Source organism: Micropterus salmoides, unplaced genomic scaffold (assembly GCF_014851395.1).
Source record: "Micropterus salmoides isolate LMB-PRFRI ecotype aquatic unplaced genomic scaffold, ASM1485139v1 Ms_hic_scaffold_21, whole genome shotgun sequence".
Lineage (NCBI taxonomy): Eukaryota > Metazoa > Chordata > Actinopteri > Centrarchiformes > Centrarchidae > Micropterus > Micropterus salmoides.
In genome coordinates this window covers 4,589,136-4,608,020 of record NW_024041262.1, presented here as the reverse complement: position 1 = coordinate 4,608,020, position 18,885 = coordinate 4,589,136, and the positions used below count along the sequence as shown (strand labels likewise).

The 18,885-nt window shown below is 41.9% G+C and overlaps 1 protein-coding gene across 1 annotated transcript in view; it reads left to right on the top strand.

Moving 5' to 3' along the window:
* Window positions 1-18,885, top strand: part of LOC119916354 (dynein heavy chain 9, axonemal-like) — a 147,153-nt gene that overhangs the window by 99,159 nt on the left and 29,109 nt on the right. Inside the window, exons 61-70 of the mRNA XM_038736340.1 lie at window positions 27-262; window positions 350-472; window positions 2,345-2,549; window positions 8,180-8,344; window positions 10,114-10,254; window positions 10,833-11,003; window positions 11,180-11,302; window positions 13,900-14,093; window positions 15,593-15,741; window positions 17,406-17,533. Coding sequence (XP_038592268.1) covers window positions 27-262; window positions 350-472; window positions 2,345-2,549; window positions 8,180-8,344; window positions 10,114-10,254; window positions 10,833-11,003; window positions 11,180-11,302; window positions 13,900-14,093; window positions 15,593-15,741; window positions 17,406-17,533 — 1,635 coding nt within the window. The remainder of the gene's footprint in view (window positions 1-26; window positions 263-349; window positions 473-2,344; window positions 2,550-8,179; window positions 8,345-10,113; window positions 10,255-10,832; window positions 11,004-11,179; window positions 11,303-13,899; window positions 14,094-15,592; window positions 15,742-17,405; window positions 17,534-18,885) is intronic.

Genomic DNA, 18,885 nt, shown 5'->3' with positions numbered 1-18,885 from the left:
TCACAAAATATGATTTCATCTGTAAGGTTCCCATCCCAGTGACCCCTGACCTGGACCCTCTGACCATGCTGACGGACGACGCGGGCGTTGCTGCGTGGCAGAACGAGGGGCTGCCCGCTGACAGGATGTCCACTGAGAATGCCACCATTCTCACTTCCTGCCAGCGCTGGCCCCTCATGGTGGACCCCCAGCTGCAAGGCATCAAGTGGATCAAAACCAAATACGGCGAAGACCTACGCGTGATCCGCATCGGACAGAGAGGGTAGGAGGCTTTACAGTGAAGTGTGCACATGGTCTTTCTTTGGAGAAGGCTTTGACAGCGGGGATTCTGCTCTTTTGCCCTGAAAAGGTACCTGGATGCCATAGAGAGAGCACTGGCAGAAGGTGATGTGGTTCTGATAGAGAACCTGGAGGAAACGTTGGATCCTGTTCTTGGACCTTTGCTGGGCAGAGAAACCATTAAGAAGGGCAGGTAAAGAACACCTCAGCCTTTTAAAAACTACTTAACATTTTGATGGGCTGGGTATTGAACCATACTTTTGGTACCTTCTGACTCTATGTAGTAGCAGTCCCTGGGCTTTTAATCTTGTCTCATTGTTCAGTTTCTTATGAGTGTAATATCAAATTAAGCCAGTAGAAAAAGAGAACAAGTGATGTTATAATTGGCTCAGTAGAGAAATAGGTTTGAACTCAGACGCAGGACTCGGTGACGAGCGGGATAGGTAAAGGATCATGTTTACTCATGGTCAAAAAACACACACAAGTCAAAACCAGGAAGGCAGATCAAAACAGGTAAACCTATCCAAACTGGGGTCAGGCTGAGGGGTAGAGGTCCAGCCGTCAGGCAGGAGGAAAGGCTAGAAAGCTAAGGCAAAAGCACAATAGACCATCAGCCAAGGAATGAGTGGAAATGGGTGTATAGATGGTATATACCTCAGGGCTAAAGAAGGAAAGTAGAAACAGGTGTGTAGGAGCAGGTGATGTGGTGTGAAAAGGGTTAAAGGAGGATGCGGCCGGACCTGAAATGACGGGAGAATACGCAGCAGGGAAAACAGAGCAAGACACTAGTGCTGTGTTCGGAATCACGTACTGTTCATACCAAGTGTAATGTCTAATTGAGTATGTAGTGCGTTCCAACTGTGCAGTATGTGGTAAGTAATGTTAAGGGACAAAAGACTATAAAAGTAAGGTCAGTGGCTTAATGCATGACTACATAAACCTTCAACCCTCTGGATTTAAATTGCACTTTTTTTTCATAAAAAGTAATCTAAAACATCTATACAACCACCTCTAGTATATTGCATGGCTGAGACATGTAGTGACTTTATAGCAAATACGTAAATAGTTTTTGTTAAATATGTGCTTATATTGGCCCTCCATTAGAAAACCAAGGTTTGGTCTGACCTAAAGTTATCAATACTGATAATTGATCGAAATGCATTCACACAAATATGCAATGCAGAATGTTATTACTGTCATTACTTTGAGTGAAAAGTTTCATTGTCACGATGGTCTAATACTGACTTTCCATTAGTACATATTGGAACATTATCAGCAAAAAAACATTGATAGCTTATATGTTCTGAAATTTAAACTTATAGAAAACATTAGAAACTGACACAAAATGTGAAGATTGCAGCGTCAATCAAAATTATTATTACTACTATCAACTTTACAAAAACTAATACAGGTTGGAACCTAGTTGTAACAGCTGTCTTCATCTATTTCAGATACAGGTGCTGGAGAAATAGCCCTTTAAAGTAAATTAGCAACTACCCCAAGCTATAACAAAGTCAATAAATACCTTTTCCCTTCAAGTAATGAAAAAAAAACTAACCTTTTAATAGAGACAAAATAAGATGTTAAAAAACAATTAAAGAGACGGTACTGCAAAACATGAGTTGCAAAATGAAAGGATAAGACACTGTCCTGCTGTCATAAGTACTCATCAGAGCACCAAATGTGTATTAATCCACCACTAAAAAGCGTCCCCAGCAAAATTTCCACCTGTGCTTTACTTATGCTTAAAAACTATTATAGGAAATCACTGAGCCTTTTTTTTTTTAAATGAAACTATATATTTTTGAGCAGTTTTGTCTTTGGGAAGCACCAGTGGTATTGGGTCTCATAGCCACAGACAGGTTAGGGAAGTCAGAACAAGAATAATATAGAATAACACCAGCCTTGTACTGTGAAGTGTACTACATATAGGACATCGAATTTATTTGTCCGAATATAAGAGTTATTGTTACTAACGAATCCCCTCAACTGGTGTCTGCTTTGGTAACATGATTCAGCGACTCTTAATGATCAGAAGATTTTCGGTCCCCTTTTATCCAAACAGGTACATAAAGATCGGAGACAAGGAATGCGAGTACAACCCCACTTTCCGTCTCATCCTGCACACCAAGCTGGCCAGCCCTCATTACCAGCCGGAGCTGCAGGCCCAGTGCACCTTGATAAATTTCACAGTGACCAGAGACGGTCTGGAGGACCAGCTGCTGGCCGCGGTGGTCAGCATGGAGAGACCTGACCTGGAACAGCTGAAGGTGAGGAAGTCAGAATATCAGTGGAGGCGGAGAGAAACACTTCCGGATACAGCTATTGAACAACAAAAAGGAATTTTTGACAGATCTCTTTTCATGTCGCAGGAATGTAGAAGTGAACCCGAGCAGACATGAAAGCAGTATCTGTCATACTCTTCAGGTGCTATCAGAGAACAAACTGTTCCACGTTGGACTCTTTTGAGCTCCTCTCATAACATCTCTTCTGTGCAGGTGTAATTAAAGGAAACAGTCAGAGGAGTCGGGGGCCTCCAGAAGCTGGGCGTAGCACTCTCGCACGTCATTATCCATCTTAAACGCTGCATGTCGGCAAGAAAACATCGTCTTTAAACATCACAAGAGGCTGCAGGACCGGGCTCTTTGATTCCAAAACAATCAGCTGCCGCCTTTGATTAACGGCAAACTAAGTGGACTTGTGATAATTATGGGGCTTTGGGTCCCTCACTTAGGGGACACTGCACGGCTGTGTGTGCGTGTGTGTCACTGTGTGCGCATGGAAGCATGTGTGTTCACGTGGCATGTGTACGCGGAACAAGTTAAATGTACATTCACATTGGTATTACAATTACTGAATAGTTGTGCACCACTTTACAATTTCTTAACTGTTGTCCAAATTCCAAAGAAGACTTTTAGACCTCTGGTAATGCTATGGAGCTGTTTTTCTATGAGCGGGGACCCTTTTGTGTTTGTTTATCTCACATTGTTTTTCTCATGCACACATGTAAGGACACACATAGACATAGCTGTGCGGTAATGAACCAACAAGACCACTAGCTAGTAAACATGTACGTAAACAATTCTTCATTTAAAATACTTAAAATAATCCAAAATCAGCTTTGCAAATGTTTCTGAGCGCTACTGGAGGGAGGGACAGTAGTCTTCTAAAAGACATTCTCTCTATTCCTTTGGTGATCAAACAGTGCATGAGTAAACCATTTCATCTGTCAGCATAGCCATGAGCTGCTGTTGTTGGAATGGCTTTGATTCGGTTTCTGAACCGTAGTGTGTTTCTGTGCTGGTACCTTGGCTGGTTCAGGCCTCTGGTGGACAGCTGACGCCCCAAGCTTTTCATATTCTTGATATTCCATGCAGCGGTTAGTTCGGGGTCTTTAACGGCATACTGATTTTCCACATAGTGTGCAGCTCGACGTCATTTAAGCAACATCCATCTTTTCAAAGCAAAAACACCTCCATGCGAGTGAGGCTGATCCGATATTCTGGGATAAGGTCATAGACGTTCTATATCGCAGATAATCTACATTTGTCATTTACATTTAATCGTTTTCCTTTAGTTTGTCAACCTTTCTCTGACAGACTGTCTTTAGCTCCATTGGAAGCAAATGAATAGTGTCTTCATTTTTAAGCAATTATTTATATATATATACAATGTAACACAGCAACAATTCAATATTCACTCCTGTACTACTGTAGGTATTAGCCGCCTCGTACGTTCACCAGCTATTCACTAACTTTGCCTGTCGGCTGTTAGGTGCTGAGCAGGTCGTGTACAGCTGCCTGCAGATGGAAACAATGCTGGTAAGAGCAGAAAGACTGAAACAAAGCAGTCAAGTTGCATGCTGAGAAACCAAAACAATGACCAGCAAAATGCTGCGTAGGGTACGGGGCTACGCCGTCGAGTATAAATCACGCTTAACTACGCAATGCTCTAGAGATAAATTTAGTATGGCTGACCTCGAACAGTCGAAGATTCGATGCTTTGATGGGCGGAGCCTGATTCAACTGTCAATCTCACAGTCGGCGTGTCAGTGCGTATGTGTAGGTGTAGCGTGTATGTGTGTGTAGTAGCAAAAGAGGAACACTTGCTGAAGAGACGGAGCTCCAGCTTCACCGGTGCGGGACGTTCGGATCATTTATCACCATTGATGAAAAAATATTTTATTGTTTTTAAATAGTACTTGAAATAGAACCGCGAGGAACTGCGACGTGTAGTTGTCGGCCGCATGCATGCACGCAGCTGGTGAATGGCATGCAAGCAGTGAGAAATTGGTCAACAATAAGCCTCCGTTTAGTTGGAAATGTACAGTGTGAGTTACAGTGAATAATAGAGACTGCAGCTCTGCAGCTTCTCAAGATCAAAGCGGAGCTGCGGTGTGTATCCCCCCACCCCCCGCTTGAAATCGCCACGCATAAACACACATGATTCAACTATCTGTCAACTACAGGCATGATCTGACAATTCTGATTCGACTATGTAAATCCTTGGTCGGGGGCAGCCCTAAAATTATAAAATTAAAATACCTGTCCTCTTGTTACAAACACGTTACTTACTGTCCCCACCCAACAAAGAGCTTTAAATAGAGAATCCAAAGGCTTTCATGAACTGGAACAATAATGACAGACAACAGCAAAAGATGAAGTATTTATGTTCGAATGTCATGTATTGTTACTAGCATCCATGAAGAATTGCCCATAAAGGCAATAATCCAATAATCCTAAATCAAAAAAATCTCATTTTGAAGCACTAACAATTTACCATTGTGTCACAGTCACCCTGGGTACGGTCCCTGAAACACTCCTCCATTTATCATCAAGCTGCAGGAATTGTGTAATTGTGTCTTGATGTTATCCTCAAGGGAGTTTCATCTTTTTCTTGTCACTTTGGCAAACTCATTTATGTTCACACATCCACATCCGCCTCTCCAAAATCAAAGGAGAGGCAGATAGGAGGCACTTTTTAATGTAAATGTTGTGCGTCTTTGTTGTGTTGACCCCGGACCCTTGACTGAGAGGAGGGGAGAGCCGCTGTTCCACTCTGTTGATCAGCGGCGCCCTCACCAGCTGTAGCTTTAAGCTGCCGTTGCTGGTCAGCGTTAATGGGCGGCTTGGTACATTGTGTAGCCTACGCTACAGCAGGTTTTGGAGGATAATGAGCAGCATATAGTTACGATATCCACAGTATGTTCCACGGTGTGAATGTAAATGTTCGTAATTAAGCGAAAATTCCCTTGATCAAAGCTCCAGCGCCTAATGATGCCTCACGCTGGTCTCATCGACAATCTGCTCTTTTCATGTCAGCTGTTTCAAATGGATTGGCCACTGGCGCCACTGTACCACAGCAATTAGACAACACATTGACACACTTCCACTGTTCCTTAAATGTGACTCTTAGTTAGTCGCAGGGAAAGGAAAATCATAAATCCCTCTCCGTTCGGAATGTGTCTGTCTGACGGCGGTGTCTCTGAGAGATCAGAGCGGAAGATAATGTGGGAACTCTGTTAACGGGCCAGGCAGATTTACTCTAACACAATGCTATTTGCATTTTGATGGTTTTCTGGAGGTGTGCTTGTTTTGAGTTGGGCCTCTTTAGGAAGTGCTTTACTCAGACCAGCAGGCTTTCGTCCACGGACAAATCAGCGTTTTTAAAAAAATGGAGAGAGGGGGGAAAAATGTCAAAATGCCGCAGTTATTTTAAGCCTCATGTCCCTTCAGCAAAATCCAGTGGAGAAGAAGTGAAATGTGATTTAATGAAGCTTGTTTAATTAGCATTTCTCTGAGATCGGAGGGTGAGAGAAAAAAAAAAACAAGATCTGGAACTCACTTATCATTTTAATTAACACTGAAAGTTGAAGGTGGGTGGTGAGGAGGATTGCTGTGTACACTCCAAGCACCTTCCTATCAAAACACGGCCCATAGAATGAAGTGCTGAATGGCTTTTTGTTGTCAGTAAACAACCCCGGACTGATAACAATCATCAGACTGATAGCAAAGTGCAAATTGGCTGTACCTGTTTATATGCTCTGAGTGACTCAGTGCCATTATATCTTTAATGAGGTTAGCGTTGCTACTGAGCCGTAAGATGACTACCGGGTGAAAGAGCTCTCATTTAACTGAGCCAAAGATGGGCTAAGGAGCTTAAAATGTCAAGTTGCCTTTTTGGAAGGTGCGCATGGGGATCGGTCTGCAACCTTTTACCACAATAACTACCTCCTGTGGACCTCTCTCAGCGCGTTTGAGTGTGCATGTGTACATCCTTGTGTGTGTTTGCTCCGACCCAATTCTTACCCAGACCTTCGCCGTTAATGAGAACTAAAATGCTCCACTTCCCAAATTACCTTAACAGGGCTGCTCCGTGGCACTCAGTAATCATTTGCCTAAAAAAAAAATGATAGATGTAATATCTCATTTTAATCCCAATTAGGGTGTTCTGCTGACTGGTTAATTGTTTGTTTTTCCCAAGCAAGGGTAATTACAAGTACAATGTGCTAGAGGAAAGCTAATCGTTGAAAACTGACTCATTACTGGACCCAGTTGGGAATGTTTTAATGTGGATAGCTTTTCCCCTCCAGAGCACTGACTCTGGACAAGTAGAAGGTCACAGTTGACTCACACAGGCAAATGTCCCCGGGTTAAATGTCCACCACTCAAACCCATTCTGTACTTTTTCTCACTGCTCGAAGCGCACGCATGTCAGGTCTTTCCTTAAAATGCCACAAATCACATCTTTGCAGTTGTGGCAGCAGAAGAACTTTTCATCTCAAGAGTGGGTAATAACGTCAAACTCAGAGCACGTAAGATTTAACAAGGCAGAGGCTCAATTAGTATTAACAATGGTGTAAAATATCTCTCATCACTGCAATAGGAAAAACTGTATTAAAGAGAGCAATTAAGCAGTTTGCTCACTTAAACTATCTGCTTCCCCGGCGTGATCTGAGCTAAGCATGACTTTTGTCATGGGAACATTCTGGCACAGGGAGGAGGAACAGCTCCACCCCCACTCCCTCCAGCAGCCTCCCTGAAATAGCACAGCCAGATATTTAGAACCACTGTCTGTCAGGGATCACGCCACTCAGAAACCCTCAGCTATTATCAGTCACCGACAACACTGGAGTAGGCAAATCTCACGACAGGCCGCCCTCCTGTAATTAAAACAATTCAAAGGTCGCAGAGGCTTCTATTAAGGGGAAATGCAATAAAGCAAAGTCATTATTGAGCAGAAAGAAGGAGCTACAACAGACTATAATGAAGGACAAAACAGGATGGAACAATAAAGAGAAGTAACCGTGCCCTATCGACTTTGTTCTCTCTACACATCTCAAACGCCAGGCTTTGAGAAAGTGAAACTTTTTCTCAGGCGCTGTTGTTCTTTCAGCTAGAACAAAGACAGAAAACTGTTTGAGTTCAAGCTTTATTAGGAGACACTGTGCACATTCCCAGATTGGTTCTTAATTGAATACATAATTTCTTGTAAACGATTCATAGAAGATGTGTGTGTGTGTGTGTGTGTGTGTGTGTGTGTGTGTGTGTGTGGTTCACCATCAAAGCTCCTTCCCCTCTTGCTCGAATCGACGGTCTCATCACACTGAGGGTTAGGTCGCTCGGCAGAGGTTTGATGTCGGCAACCAGACGGAAGCTGGCTAATCCAGCCCGGTGTGCTCCCATGCAAAGCATATTGATTAGTTCTGCCTTTGAGGTGCCCTTCAGTATTCGTGTCCTCACATTGACCCACACCTTGAACATCTCCCACCGCCTCAGATTTTGATGATGTGGCCAGAAAAAAAAGCCTGACAACAAGAATCTGGTGCATCTGAGAAATCACGTGGGAATCAAATTGTCAAACTGAAGGGGGTTATTTTGTGTGTTTCTGTGTTGATTAGTCCGACCTGACGAAGCAGCAAAATGGCTTCAAGATCACTTTGAAGACCCTGGAGGACAACCTGCTGTCCCGTTTGTCCTCAGCTTCAGGAAACTTCCTGGGTGACACAGAGCTGGTGGAAAACCTGGAGACAACCAAACGCACAGCCGCCGAGATTGAAGAAAAGGTCCAGTTCTTTTTCATCTTTGCAGCTTTTTCATTTTATCATCCTGTTGACACGTTAGATTACAGCCTACAATTACAGTGTAACTGTTGAGTACATTGGTATTAGTAAATGGGTATTATTATAATACATGCTGGGTACGTATTCTGAAGGAAATATATAAGTACTGGGGAAGAATTATTTAGGCCCTAAGGCGGGGGTCATTTCAAGTCATTAGATGACAGGCCAGAACATAGTCAGTTTATCATTTATAATCCATCATGTGTGCCTGTTTAGCTCAGCCAGTAGTGCATAAGACTCCTGTTTGAAGGGTTCTGTGTTCATCGCCCCTTGCTGCTAGTATTATTATTCTCCCTTTTCAACAAATTGATTATGAAGAGATCGTTTTAAATGTTCAGAATTAAGCATGTGCAGGACTGTGTGCCTCCCGGCGATTGGTCCACATCAAGCTTATTTTAATTTCCCCAGTATCTACAGGCAGAGGAAACTACTGTTTCTCATTCAGGGGAATCCGATCTCACGTTTTCTGAAGCAAGCCAGAGACTGTTTTGAATTTCATTCAGAACTTTTCAAAGCAAAAGCTCTCAATTAAACATGACATAAAGTAGCCTACTGATGCAAAGATATTCTTACACTTTTATTTTGTAGGAACTTAAGAGGAAGTGATTATGTGAGTAACTTTCGCTGTCATGACTGAGAGCCAGCATTGGCCCGTGGGCGGCCTATTGCCGACCACTGCCCTAAGGGGTAATGACTTATCCTTATTGAGTACCTACAAAACATTTATGGGTTACAATAATATTATTGCCGGGTAAGGAGATAGGAAAACATGGGAAAATAAACTGTAATTACAGTGCAGTGACTGGGTATAAGGGTTGTAAAATAATTCATTCACAAAACATCTGTGGCTTTATAACCAAAGTTAGAGCCTTCTGATAGAAGACAGTTAAGCCTGGCTAACATCTTGGCTACATCCAGTTTTGCTGGTGTTTCTTTTTTTTCCTTCACTGGCAAAAAATAACACAAACCTAAGTTTATGGGCCAATCTCTGAATACACACATTACAATAAAATTTTATTTAGATAGTGCCAAATCATAACAAAAGTAAACTCAGGGTACTTTTCATATAGAGCAGGTCTAGACCGTACGCTTTGTAATACAACGGTACTGATTTACTACTACTTCTAATCCCTCGAAATGAGGACCTGACATTTCTCCCTGACATCTACCATATAATACCTTCTCTTGTACCTATGTGCAGGTACCCAGTAAGTATATCTTTGGTTATTAGTAATTTGCAGGCTGTAATCTTAGCACTGCAGTATTCCCCTCTCCCTCCCTCCCTTGCTTTGTTTCTCTTTTTTTGGTCAGCACATCAAATCATGTCACCTTACTGCATTGTCACTGCTAGAAGAGAATTACTGATGCTTCTGATACTCCAGGGCACTTCTTAGAAAGTACTGTATGATGATGTGAGAGTGTGCCTTCTGTCAGCACGGAGATGAGCGCTGCCTTTGCAGATGTTCGTTCTTAATCATAATTGCCAAAAAAAAAGGGGCACATAATTGTCGTGTTCCACGCAGCGTGAGAACATTTTGGCTGGAACCGTGAAATTGGAATAGCTCTGCTCTTCACTGGAGGGTGTTTTATTGGATGGAGCACAATTTCATCATTAGCTGATTGATGAATCCTGAGTGTATGCCTAGCTGTGCGGATGTATGCTTGTGTCTGTGAGTGTGATTCTGTTTGTGTTTGCACTATCTTTACTGTAGGTAAAAGAAGCCAAGGTGACAGAGGCCAAAATCAATGAGGCTCGGGAGCACTACCGGCCAGCAGCAGCGCGGGCTTCCTTATTGTACTTTATAATGAACGACCTCAATAAAATCCACCCCATGTACCAGTTCTCTCTCAAGGTAGGCTGTCTATTGACACTCCGTGTTTCCTCCCCGCCTCACGGGCCCTCAGCGAGACCCCTCTTTACACTCACTCCTCTGTTCCTCCTTTCCTTCTTCCATTTGCTCACGGTGTTTTATGCTCTTTGCCCTGCTTTTATTGTGTTTGTGGCTCCCTAATGTGGTTATGTAGAGCGTAATGTCTTTCATATTGTCAGCCAGCGAGCGCTGAGAGGAGGCATCCTGAGATATGGTTTGCAATCACTTCCTACTCTGCAGGTAGCTGCCCTGGCCCAAGTTATTTCCCAACATAATCAAATGAAAACGCATTCAGAGTACATATACCTTTGACCTTGTGAATGAAATGAAATATAATACGTGTTCTTCACACAAGATTAGAACAAAGTGTGACAGTAGAACACACAGAGTAGACCATAATGACATTTATTTCCTAATTACTGATCAATATGATTGGATATATTGGTTTATATTTTGTTGAATCTGTGTGACTTTTTTTTATCAATACTGTTACTTTGGTACTTAAAACACTTGATGTCAAATACTGAGACAGTGTTGTACCCGCTCCTGCGCATCCCCAGGCGTTCAGTGTGGTCTTCCAGAAAGCGGTTCTGAAGGCCGAGCCGGATGAGGCTCTGAAGCAGCGGGTGTCCAACCTAATTGACAGCATCACCTCCTCCGTCTTCCAGTACACCACCAGAGGCCTGTTTGAGTGTGACAAGCTCACGTACATCGCTCAGCTCGCCTTCCAGGTAGGACGGGGAGCGGGTTTCATCTTCTGCATGGTTTGTTTTGAGAACAAGCTCGCCATTGAATCAATTGCTCCTGAGACCAGCGGCCCTTTCTGGAGCTAATCAAGTGGAAAGGAAATGTGGATTGTGCTGAAAGAACAACATTTCAAAGTCCTTCCTGTTTGTTGTGTGCCCAGATCCTGTTGATGAATAAAGAAATAAACTCTGCAGAGCTGGACTTCCTTCTGAGATACTCTGTCCTACCAGGTGTAACATCGCCAGTGGATTTCCTATCCAACCATTCCTGGGGAGGGATCAAGGTACAGAGAGAGGCAGAGTTTTCTTGCATCTCCTCAAATATAATAACAATGGAGAGGAGCTGAATTCTTGTGAAATGCAAAGGTGCACCACTAGATTAAATTTCTTTCAGGTCATGGTCAAACCAAAAGTAGCTGATGCTAGACACTGGCTGGTAACTGCTACTGTGACTAGCGCTAGGGCTGAAACAATTAGTCTGTTAATTGAATACCCGTAAACCTTCACTTAAAGTTCATTTAAAGTCTAGTTTCAATTAGACGCCTGGTCTAGTTTTTATAGAAGTAATCTTTGGATGTATAAAACCTCTTAAAGCACACCGGGTCGCCCAATTGAGCTGCTTAGATCACACATACAAATATAAATGTTTAAACTTTTGTCAATATGGACATGTTTCACATCATCAGATCTCCACAATTCAGACGTGTAGTTCATTTTATGGAAACAGTGAGCACCAAGGCATAATTCATTCAGATTTACCGGCATGGTAAAGCAATTAAAGGCCTGTCCCATTTGAGAGATGTAGACAGGGTGAGTACCATGATTGAAGGGTATAAAAAGCTATTAACTGAAGTTTTCTGGCAGTCAATTGAAAGAACAAAAACTTTGATAATTGAGTCAGTTAACTTTGTGTAGATAATATAAAGGAAAAATGCTAACAGTCAATGGGGGGTCCAATGCCAACGCTTTTACAAAAAGTGACAAAGCCTAGTTATTTGACGCTATATATATTGATATATATTGGATATTTTTTTCAATTCAACATTTTTTGACCAAAAAATGAATCAGTTAACCATAAAAAAAGTGTTAGATTAATCGATAATGATTTGGCAGTTGCAGCCCATGCTGCCTGGTTGCATGCTAGCTAGCCTGTGCTTCCTTTGGGTGAGTTACGAGGTCAGAGCCAAGGTGTGAAATATTAATGCCTCACCTATTCTACATTGACATAATATTCCATTCTATATGAGTAGGCTGACTGAAATGCTGCTGTGACTGTAAATGTAAAATCCCAATTCCAAAAAAGATCTGTACAAAACGTTCTTGCCAAGATCTGTACAAAAGTGCAATGAAAGATGTTCACACCATCCCAAAATAGTATTCCCTTTCATAAAGACAGAACTCTCCTCTTGAGAGTCATAGAGATGTATTAAAATGATGCATGAAGAGTGTTAAATTGTACATCAGCTCTCCCATCCTGGATGCCCTTCAATGTTGAAATATTGAAAAATAGTCTCCACTAGTAAAAAAAAACAAAAAAAAGTATTGCCTCCAGCCTGTCATGTATGCGAGGCATGACTGGAATCCACAATTTCCCTCAAGTTATTTTAACACTTAGCTGCTCTGTGTGGAGTTGTATTAAAAGTGAAAACACACTTAAAGAGTTGGCAGCAATTGAAGTCAGTTTTCTCTGTTTCACCCAAATCTCCACTCTGACAGCGTCTGATCCTCTTGGGCCTGGCTTAGCTCTGTGACCCTGGTGGGTTTTAACATTGAGAGGGCACTAGAACAAACTCTGCATACCCCTAGTTCCTCTTAAAGAACAGACGTCTGGTAACGCAGCCCCGTGGACATCAACCAGCAGAGGTTCCCTCTCTTGTCAGATCAGTTTAGCAGCACACTAAACCCTAACGGCAGCATGTTTTTTTAGCCTCTTGTGCTCATGAATTTTTCAAACTGTACTGCCTGGAATATTAACTTAACCTAAACCCCTCTGAGAGTTGGAGACGGCCTTTCCCCAACTGCACTCCACCTACTGTGGATGTTTAAGGTCCTGCTAATCAAATTCTGTCACTCGATTTTCTTATCGCAGTTGGAAACGTAATCAGTTGGAAAGCTTTAAAGGAGGATAAGATCCTCTGATTGTTTGGCCCTCTTGATGATATTAGCTTAGCAGGAATCCCATGAGACCCAGTGTATTCTCCCCTCACCAGGGCTGAGAGGTTGCCAACCGGCTGTGGTAATTAAACAAACTGAGCTTAGGGGAAGTGTGTGCTGAGCCACTTTTTCCTCACTCTGCCTCACCCCCTCATACCCAAGGGTGAGCGGTTGTAGAAAAGCAGATTTTATGGATTAACATGAACATTTGTTTCTATGACACCTTGTACTCAGGACCCTCCCCGTAGTTTATACAGTACGGGAGACAGCATACACACTGCATGTGTGTGTCTGTGTGTGCGTGTATCCTCATCAGGGAGCGTACCGGCTCGAGGCTGCACTGCGTGACAGTGCTGTTCTCCACAGCACAGATAGGGTGTCTGTCAGCTGGGGCCTCACAATGAAGCCCCTGCTGCTTCTGCGAAGGATGCATATTCAGTTCTCCCCAGCCCCCCATCCCTTTATGAAAGGGATCATGTTTACTCAGCATTTCCGTTTGAATAAATATTATTTATATAGGCGTAAGGAAAGATAAGCACTCCTCTGTTTTTTTGTCCCTTTACCCCACCAACTTTTGCAAATAAAGTTAGTGCTTTTGCTGTGTATTGTGAAACGTTTCTGAAGTTGTCAAAAACTTTAATGTGCATGACAGATCACAGGGTAGTAGCGCTTAAAGATACAGCAGCTTTATTTCTGTATGAATCATTTTTCCTTTTCCGACCACCAGTCCCTGTGCTCCATGGAAGAGTTCAGGAATCTGGACCGAGACATCGAGGGCTCGGCCAAACGCTGGAAGAAGTTTGTGGAGTCCGAGTGTCCAGAAAAAGAGAAATTCCCACAGGAATGGAAGAACAAAAGCTCACTCCAGAGACTGTGCATGATGAGGGCCCTGAGGCCTGATCGCATGACGTACGCCGTCAGGTGAGCAGTGGACTCATGGCTTGCTCTTTGTGATCTGCAAAGGATCTTACTGACCTATGCTGTTCGGTGAAAGGGTAAAAGTTAAACATCTTAACCTTTGGCTTTCAGTTTGATTTGAAAGGGCGTTTGTGGTCACTGTTGCTGTTGTGGCCATTACACAGCTCTGCAGGTCCAATCGATGAGCCTCATTATTAAACAAGGCTGTAGAAAAAGCCCTCAACCGCTGTCTACGAATGACATCGTAACTTGGACCTCATATTAACATCTCGTGTTAACATGTAATCTCTACTCAGATATCTTATCTGAATATTAAAGCAAAAGCAATGGCTGGAGCTACCCATTCATTTTACTTTATATTTGAACTGCTCTGATAGATAAACCCGCTGTACACTACCTGCCCAGCACCAAACATACAAAAAAGACAAAGTTAGTGACTAGCTGGTAAATATAGTGGAACATTAAGCAGCTAAAGAGCCAGGAGCTAAATGGAGAGTATTGTAATTATTGGACTGGAATTATCTGACATTTTGAGACACCCTTTCCTAGAAGGGATTCATAGTGTTTTACTAGGTTGTGAACACGAAGTGTTGTGTAAGAATTTAAAAAAGAGAGCTTGAGAGAGAAAGTTCATGCCTTGCTTACTTACTCGCCTCCACACCTGAAGTGCGTGAGGTGGGTGTGAATGTGAGATTGTCAGCCTACTTGTCAGATAAAGGTGGATGCAGTGTGCAAGTGTGTGTGACTATCTGAGAAGAAGTTCTGGTTAATTAAACTGGTGCCTTTACATGAATCAGGTGCTGATGTTACTAGTTAGCAAGGCTTCCAAAATGTAACCTAAAGATGCTCTGGCCAGTCTCCATCTTCGACTCTCCTCTTGCACATTGTAGTGTTCCACTATTGCTGTAAATGTTTATGTGTCTTATGTGTCAGATCACATGTTAAGCAGGTGGAAACTTGATGACAAAATTCTGAAGAGCCCTTTTGCCCTTAGTGTAAATAGTAAGATATTGGCTTTAAGTAAGCTGGCTCAGTTCAGACGTAGACCTCTGTGTAATTCACCAGTATATTTGTAATATGCATCTGAGAAAACTGAAGCTATTTGTTGATACTATTGCTGACAAAATCATTAAAGCATTTTAAATCAAGTTTTAAATTGCATTAATTTTGAATCATCCATCAAAGTTTAATTTATGTGAGCTTTGGATCTTGAAATATTCTGCCAGCGAGGATTTACATGTAAAAAATATGTCATGTCTATTGGAACAACAGTAAGAAAATCATGATGTTTTAAGGTCGAATGGATTTAATCCTGAGCGGTTGAAAAGAGCCACTGACAACACAGCCGTGACTGGAGTTAATTTTTTTTTTTTTTTTTTATAAGCAGCTGTCTATCTAATGCACTGTACTACAGAAGATTCCCACTCTTCAAGTTTTTCAGCTTGTCGGTCAAAGATAATAAAAAATGTGTTGAGGAGAACTGAGTCATACTCTCCCCGCAGAGACTTTGTAGAGGAGAAACTGGGGAGCAAGTATGTGATTGGCAGATCACTGGACTTCGCCGTCTCCTTTGAAGAGTCGGGCCCGGCTACGCCCATGTTCTTCATCCTCTCTCCTGGAGTTGACCCTTTGAAGGATGTGGAGAAACATGGTAATACTCCCACTTGTTTTATCTTTAATGAAATTCAGACTCTGAGTGGGTTCTGGACTTTTATCAGAACATGCATTTGGCCAATTTATCTGTCATTTCTTTGTTGGTGTGGGAATAATGCAGGATTTTCAGGTACAGGCATACCTGCATGCATGATTTCCACTTTGATTCCTACTGCATAGGATTATCAGCCAGAACAGCCCTCACCCCAACACATCTGCTATGTGTCTCTGTTGTGGTATCAGCCATCACTGCCAATGCACAACAGGCTCTGGGTAGATTGAAGGGATTATACTAAAGGTCACGAATATATGAGACGACACCACTGGTGTATTAGGGCCAGCAGAAAGTAAATGTCATTGGTTTTTAGAGTTACTTTACATTCCTGTATGAATAATGCGGATGGCAGCAGGACGCGCTGTTTTGATTTCTGACCACAAATATGCAGAAAGTCAAAGCTTTTGTACTGACCTGGAACGGGGCACCATCACGGCCTGACACTTTTGAATCTGCTGCCAAATAATTCAGTCTGTGGGTATTTGACGTCAGCTCTATGAAATATTCAGATTGCAAGGATTGTATCAGTTTACTGGAACAAAGATATTTCCACAGTGCTTCTGCTATTACTGAGTCTCCATACATGTTCAAATGTCATTATTTTTGTATTCAAGTAATTTGTCATCATGCTTAATTCACAGTTTTTGTCTTTTTTTTTCAACTCTTAAACCAATGAGTCCATACAAGTAATTCATTTCAACATGACAGTCAAATGCATCTATTTTTATTTAGTATTTGTGAATATTTTAGATGCCTGGTTTTTAGAAAGAATTTAATCCCAGGCAGCAGCAGGTGGTTAAGTCAGCCATGGAGCTGCCGTAGACAGACCTTCGGCCCTATGTGAAATTCACCATCCTCTCCTAATATGATAAGAGGGAGCACTCTTAGTGGAACTGCCTTTAAGGGATGTGATCATTGATTATCAACACCCTCACTTTAAGCGTAGTCAATCACAAAGCTTAAAGTAACCAGCTGCTGTAGAGAGATTGTGGTGATGATGGGTAGCAGCAGCCGCATTACACCGAACCACAAATAGGTGCGTTTCCATTATAGCTGTGACTATTAGAATTAGGCTTCAATTAGATTTTCATTAGATAGATGATGTGATTTTGTATGCTCGGTGGGGGACTAATATCCCTGAGACAAAACCACACTATCAGCTTGGTTTCAGGTTGGAGTTTTAATGAAATAGATGGAATTAATTCTATTGTTTGAGTTAAATCTCATTGGTGCAACCTCAAGGTGGTCAAGCAAGGCTCAGTCTTTGACCTACTGCTGATTTTGTTGGTAAATGCGCACTGTGACTTTTTTTAATGTTTTGACAACGAGTTGGATGGGAAGACCATTATCACTGTCACCTCTATGTGTTCAGTACAGTAATATTTAGCTTGTTCACTTTTGTCAATATCATAAACGTTCCAATCAGTACATAGGGATTGCATCACCACCCAGAACACCATGATATTATGGTGATATTTTAAACAGCTTTCAGTTCAGTAGTAAGTATGTTGCTGGTTTTTTAAGTAAAATAAGAGCACTGATCTTCTCATTCTACTCTCAATAGGTTCAACTAAACACAATTTGAAATTTTATGTGTTTTCTTTCAGGGAAGAAGCTGGGTTACACATTTGACAACAAGAACTTCCACAATGTTTCTCTGGGTCAGGGTCAGGAGGTTATAGCTGAACAAGCCCTCGATTTGGCAGCTAAGAACGGTCATTGGGTCATATTACAGGTACAGTATACACACATACATACCTTACAGGCACACAAAAATATATCTCACCGTGGTATTAATTATAGCTACGGAAGCCCTAAGCAGCCATTCATTCAAATATTTATTTTACTCCGTTTTCCTGTGATAACGGGATAATTCATGTGGACCAATGGCCAGTCTCTTCATAAGAACTTTATTGAAGAGGACAATGAAAAAGATTTTTTTAAAAATCAAACCCACAATTCCAAGAGTATGAATCCTATGCTCTACCAACTGAGCTAACCAGTCACACTGATACACGTAGTGAAATTACCATTAAACCACTGTGTTAAACTACTGTTTTGATCTTGAGATCACGAGAAAATTATCCCGTAATCACAGGAAAATGAAGTAAAAAAAAGTTTGAATCGATGGCCGCTTAGGGCTATAAAGATTACCGTATAAATTCACCTTCATAATGAGCCGGCACACCACCTGATTTGTTGTCACAAAAAACTACCAACACTCATATTGGGTAGAGGCAGCTATAGATTAAGGTATCTGAACTCTAAAATGAGATGTATAAAATGACACTTCAGTACGATTGGTAAAGCAGTCTGACTCTCACTGAATTGTGGTAACCCTTATCCACATCACACAAAATGTGTCAAATCAAAAAAAAAGAAGGTTGCAATAAAAAGTGCCACAGACATTCATGAAAACAAACATGTATATCTAGAACGCATTTAGCAAAATGAACATAAGGCTCATTTTGTGTCAAAGATTTTCTATTCAGGAGTGGTTTTAGGTGGCATTTCCTTTATCGCTATATGTTGTGAACGAGGTGCATTATCTCATTGTTTTTCATTGCATACTCAATGGGATGTTTGCTTTCCTCCCAGGTTTGTCTGCATGGAAAAGTGAATTTAATTTTCTCTGGAAATTTTCAAACTGAAAGGGCCGCTGCATTATACAGTACAATATCTACAGCTGCTGTGTCTGTTCTCCTCTTATCTGGAGGGCAAGGCTGGCGTTTGCATTTTAAGTGGAAACCTTGGTGGAATTCTAATGGAAAGTATCGACAGATATGAACCGCAGACCGAGCACTGCAGGACACCCATTTCTTTTAATTCACACAGCTGGTAGAAATTCAAAAAAAAAAAAAAAAAAAAATACATTGGGATGCCATCACTCTCTGCTCCAGACCCAGGATAGCAAAGACAAGCAGTTGTTTAATTACCTTTGCATAAGAATCCCGATCGATAGGCTTAAAAAGGCCTTGTCCCCCTGGCAACAAACCTCCCACTCGCTTTATCATCGGCTGTCTGTTTGTGTGCCCACTGAGAGCCACCCCTGTGGCACTGAGGAAAACAGAGGGGAGGGGACGTATC